At 34.0% G+C, this 4,768-nt stretch overlaps 1 protein-coding gene across 1 annotated transcript; it reads left to right on the top strand.

Moving 5' to 3' along the window:
- Positions 1-269: 269 nt before the first annotated feature.
- LOC149716465 (uncharacterized) lies at positions 270-2,041 on the top strand. Its single transcript, XM_089844859.1, has 3 exons — positions 270-351; positions 582-658; positions 740-2,041. The coding sequence occupies exons 1-3, from the start codon at positions 270-272 to the stop codon at positions 2,039-2,041; spliced, it is 1,461 nt and encodes a 486-aa protein (XP_089700985.1).
- Positions 2,042-4,768: the final 2,727 nt, after the last annotated feature.

The following is a 4,768-nucleotide window of genomic DNA, read 5'->3' as shown; positions in this document are numbered from 1 at the left end:
TGAACGCAGAATTTATTCCAGTCTGTTTATTATGTCAGTAAAGATCTTCTCAAGACACACTTTCTTATCAGTTTGATAAATTGAAATTTCACTGGTGATAAATTATAAAGTGCAACGTCTAATAAATCCGCATCTCTTTTATCGGTATTATCGTCTTTTCGATGTTACGTTGAAATTTCAAAATATCATTTGACCACTTTCAACAGAAAAATCCCAATGCTAAAACAGATGGACACGCGTAGGTTCAATAGAGAATGATGTAATAAAACATGCGCCGGGGGAAAAAACGCGAGTGCGGCCCTCCCCTGGTCTTGAGATTGTTAGCCTTGACACTTCCATCCAATGTCTGTGGTAAATGGAAACCGGCTATTTCGGTGTGGACACTTCGGTGTATGGACAGTTCGGTGGGGACATTTCGGTGTATGGACATTTAGGTGTATAGACAATTCGTAGTCAGGACATTTCGGTGTACTCACGTAAAAATCCTTTCTTTTAAAAAACTTACCTGAGTTTTTTAACTCTATTATATATTTAAGACGCAACCGCAGTCTCACGTATATTAATTATGCCGCTGTTTCTAGATAGTTCGCGTGGTGGTAAGAAACTAATTGACGACGACTATTTTGAATATGTCAGAGAAAGACAAATAAAACAAAAGGTAAAATTGTTATATCAGATATAACATTGTAAATAATTGTTATTATTTAATAATTTTATTAATAATAATTTCACTTCACAGGTGTATTGGCAGTGCTTTTTAAAAAAAGAGTGCAAAGCCAGGATACACACAATTGGGAACGAAATTGTAAAACGAGTAAATGACCACACACACGTTGCAACCGCAGCCATGGTCGAGGCTAAATTTGCATATAATGAGATGAAAATTCAGGCAAAAACCACAGACTCAAGTAACAAAAAGATTCTTGGGAAGGTTGTTGTGCAGATGACAGAAACATCAAGGGCCCAACTACCGCCATCGAATACCATTAAGCGAACTCTGCGAAGGACTAGACAAAAGCTACATGAACATTCTGACACGCCTTCCTCTAATGTGTCATTTTCAACCATGGATGTACCAGAAATATATCAGAGAACTGAATTGGGCGGCAGATTTTTGTACTATGATTTGGGCAAAGAAGACTCTAACCGGTTTCTTATATTCAGCGGAGATAGCTCATTACAGGCTCTATCTTCCTCAAAGTGTTGGTATGCTGACGGGACTTTTAAAATCGTGCCACAACTCTTTTTTCAGCTTTATTCCATCCATGCGCAAATAAATAACGCTGTCATTCCAGTCCTTTACGTCCTTATGTCCAGCAAGACCAAAGAGCAGTGCATCCGTGTCATAAGGAAAGTGAAGGATCTTTGTCCAACTGCAAATCCAAAGTCAGTTATGGCCGACTTCGAGATGGCTCACACAGCTGCCTTTAAAGAAGTTTATCCCGAAGCTAAAACTCAAGGCTGCTTCTTTCACCTTACTCAGTGCATTTATCGGAGGATACAAGCGGAGGGCTTGCAACAAGCATACATCAGCGACCCGGAGTTTGCCTTAAAGTGTCAGATGATCCCGTCAGTAGCTTTAGTACCTAAGGAATATGCAGTTGCTGGATTTGAAGCCCTTGTTGAAACACTGCCAGAAAACTTGGAGCCAGTACTTAATTATTTTGAAGATAACTTTATAGGCAGGTTACGAGCAGCAAATCGAAGAACAACAGCAAGATACCCAATGGAACAGTGGAATCACTACGAAACGGTGATGTCCGGCGGAAACAAAACAAACAACGCAGTCGAAGGTTGGCATCGCGGAATGCTCGCGCACGTGTCGTGTCACCACCCCAGCATTTGGAAATTCCTCAAAGTTATAAAAGAACAAGAATCTCTATCATCCATGCGAATCGAACATCTGTCCAAAGGAATCATTGAAAAGCGAAGAAACAAGTACCACAAATGCGCTGAGAGACTACAAGAAACTGCCCGTAATTTCGACGAAGATAACATCATTCGGTACTTGAAAGGAGTGGCTCACAACATTTCATTTTAACCATTATTATTAGTGTTATTATTATTCAGTTATTATTATTAAATTTATTTATATATTTATTTATTATGACAAATAAAGTTTTTGCGTCTAACCCATACAAATTACTTAGTACACCGAAATGTCCGAACTACGAATTGTCCACACACCAAATTGTCCGCACGGCGAAAGGTCCGCACCGATATGTCCCACACCAAAATGTCCTACACCGAGATGTCCTAGACTCTGGTAAATCATTCTCTATTGAACCTACGCGTGTCCATCTGTTTTTGCATTGGGATTTATTAGACGTTGCACTTTATAATTTATCACCAGTGAAATTTCAATTTATCAAACTGATGAGAAAGTGTGTCTTGAGAAGATCTTTACTGATAAAATAAACAGGCTGGGATAAATTCTGCGTACAAAGCCTTGGTTTATATTGCAAACAAGTTTAGCAATTGTTAATTTCTCACCAATAGGGTTTAACTAGTATTAAGTGTCTAAAGGTCTCCTCGAAACGTCCTGATATACCGAAGTTTTAGATATGATAGTATCATATCACGATTGAAATCAAATGGGTTTATTTCTTGGTAATCATCCACATTTGTTACGTTAATGGACCAATTACTGGTAACATGCGTGTGATCAAATTTCACACACTGTTGAGATCCGCGAGAAGTATTTATACCCTTGTAAAATTTATAAAAATATTAAACAAATTACTTACAATTGTACTTTTGTCATTTCATGAACGTTCAACTACTTTCTCGGTCCTTTGAATGTGATTTGAACCACATTTTAGTAGTTTAACAAAACTTTTATCCACTTTCTTAGTCGTATTAGTTCCCTTTCAATCGAATGCTTTCATTTCACATCAGTTCCATCTGAATTTTAGTAGATTAACAACACTTTCTACCTCTTTTTCGTCATTCAACTTCATTACCTGTTTTATAATAGTCATATATTAACAATATCGGATATATATAAGTCGAATAACGAAACGTTTACTAAGCATTTAGCGAAACTTTAACCAATTTTTAGTGTTTTGCCGATACTTTAAAATGACTTATAGACACTTCATGTCAATTTCAACCACTTCTTTAGTTTCTTGTGAAGAAAACTTAATCGCAGTTCTGTCATTTGAGAACGTTCTCTGGTACGTAAATACCTATAAACATTTTAGAAACCAAACTGCAATAATATCAAAACAAATTAATGTTAATGAGGAGATGGTGTTTCATTGATTATTTAGTCTGAATTTGAAATCATCCGTTTTACACTACGTATCTTTCACCTTGAAAATTCGTTTTCCATATAAACTTTCGCAGTTGGGTTAAGAATTTATCTAGAGTTCTAAATCTCACAATACTAAAGTAATTTAAAATAATAAATTAATGTATTCCGATTAAGAGTAAGACGTTTATATTCCAGGAATTCATACATTATTAGGTAATAAGGCATTCATCACATTTATATCACATGGGAATTTTGGTTATGGAACTTTGAAATTCGATTTCAAAAGCATAGAAATTAGTAAAGCGATGTAGAAGTTCGGAAAAAGTAATTAAATTGCCGAAATAAGAAAAATTACAACAGAAACATGAAAAGCTTGGGGAAAAAGAATAAATAAACTTGCAACAAAATAAAAAAAGTTTGAAACGTTTCAACAGGAACAACAAATGTTTGAAAAGTAATAAAAAACGTATCAGCAGAAATAACAAAAAAATGAACAGTAATAAAAAAACGTTTCGGCGGAAATAAGAAATGTCTGAACAGAAACAGGGAAAAATTGAACATAAATAGTGAAACTTTGAACATAAATAGTGAAACTTAAAACATAAATAGTGAAACTTTAAACATAGATAGTGAAACTTTAAACATAAATAGTGAAACTTTAAACATAAAAAGTGAAACTTCAAACCGAAAGAGTGAAACTTTGAACAGAAAGAGTGAAACTTTGAACAGAAAGAGTGAAACTTTGAACAGAAAGAGTGCAACTTTGAACAGAAAGAGTGAAACTTTGAACAAAAAGAGTGAAACTTGGAAAATAAATAGTGAAACTTTGAAAGTAAATAGTGAAACTTTGAAAATAAATAGTGAAACTTTGAACAGAAAGAGTGAAACTTTGAACAGAAATAAAGAAATTTTGAACAGGAATAGTGAAACTTTGAACAGAAATAGTGAAACTTTGAACTGAAAGAGTGCAACTTTGAACAGAAATAGGGAAACTTTGAATAGAAAAAGTGAAACTTTGAACAGTAGGAGTGAAACTTTGAACAGAAAGAGTGAAACTTTGAACAGGAGTGAAAATTTGAACATAAACAGTGAAACTTTGAACAGAAATAAAAAAGTTTGAACAGTCATTAACAAAAGTTCGAACAGAAATAACAAGGGTTTGAACAGAAAAACAAAGAATTGAACAGAAAAAACATTAGTTTAGCTACAAATAGGCTTATTTTTTAAATTATATGAACAGCAATTAGAACCGTTTGAATAGTAATAGGAAAAGTTAAGAATAATAAGAAATATTAAGAAATATTAAGTAGATGACGGGTAATTTTAGCAGATGAAGGAATCATTAACCAGATGATTTGAAAATATAGTATATGAAGGAAAAATTAAGCAAAGAAACGAAAAATCTTAAAGTTTTAAAAAAGAAATAAGAAAAGTTTGAACAGAAATAACAAAGGTTTGAGTGAAAATAACAGTCTTGAATAAAAATAACAGAGGTTTGAATAAAAATAACAA

The sequence above is a fragment of the Phalangium opilio genome, unplaced genomic scaffold (assembly GCF_054372755.1).
Source record: "Phalangium opilio isolate 3A_F unplaced genomic scaffold, DU_Popi_V2 ptg000009l_1, whole genome shotgun sequence".
Taxonomy (NCBI): domain Eukaryota; kingdom Metazoa; phylum Arthropoda; class Arachnida; order Opiliones; family Phalangiidae; genus Phalangium; species Phalangium opilio.
Note: the sequence above shows the minus strand (reverse complement) of the source record. Positions and strands in the feature narration are given on the sequence as shown.

Coding starts and splice junctions, on each gene's coding strand:
- LOC149716465 (XM_089844859.1), top strand. CDS start 270: ATGCGCCGGGGGAAAAAACGCGAGTGCGGCCCTCCCCTGGTCTTGAGA. Junction 352..581: donor ACTTCCATCCAATGTCTGTG/GTAAATGGAAAC, acceptor CGCTGTTTCTAG/ATAGTTCGCGTGGTGGTAAG. Junction 659..739: donor AAAGACAAATAAAACAAAAG/GTAAAATTGTTA, acceptor TTCACTTCACAG/GTGTATTGGCAGTGCTTTTT.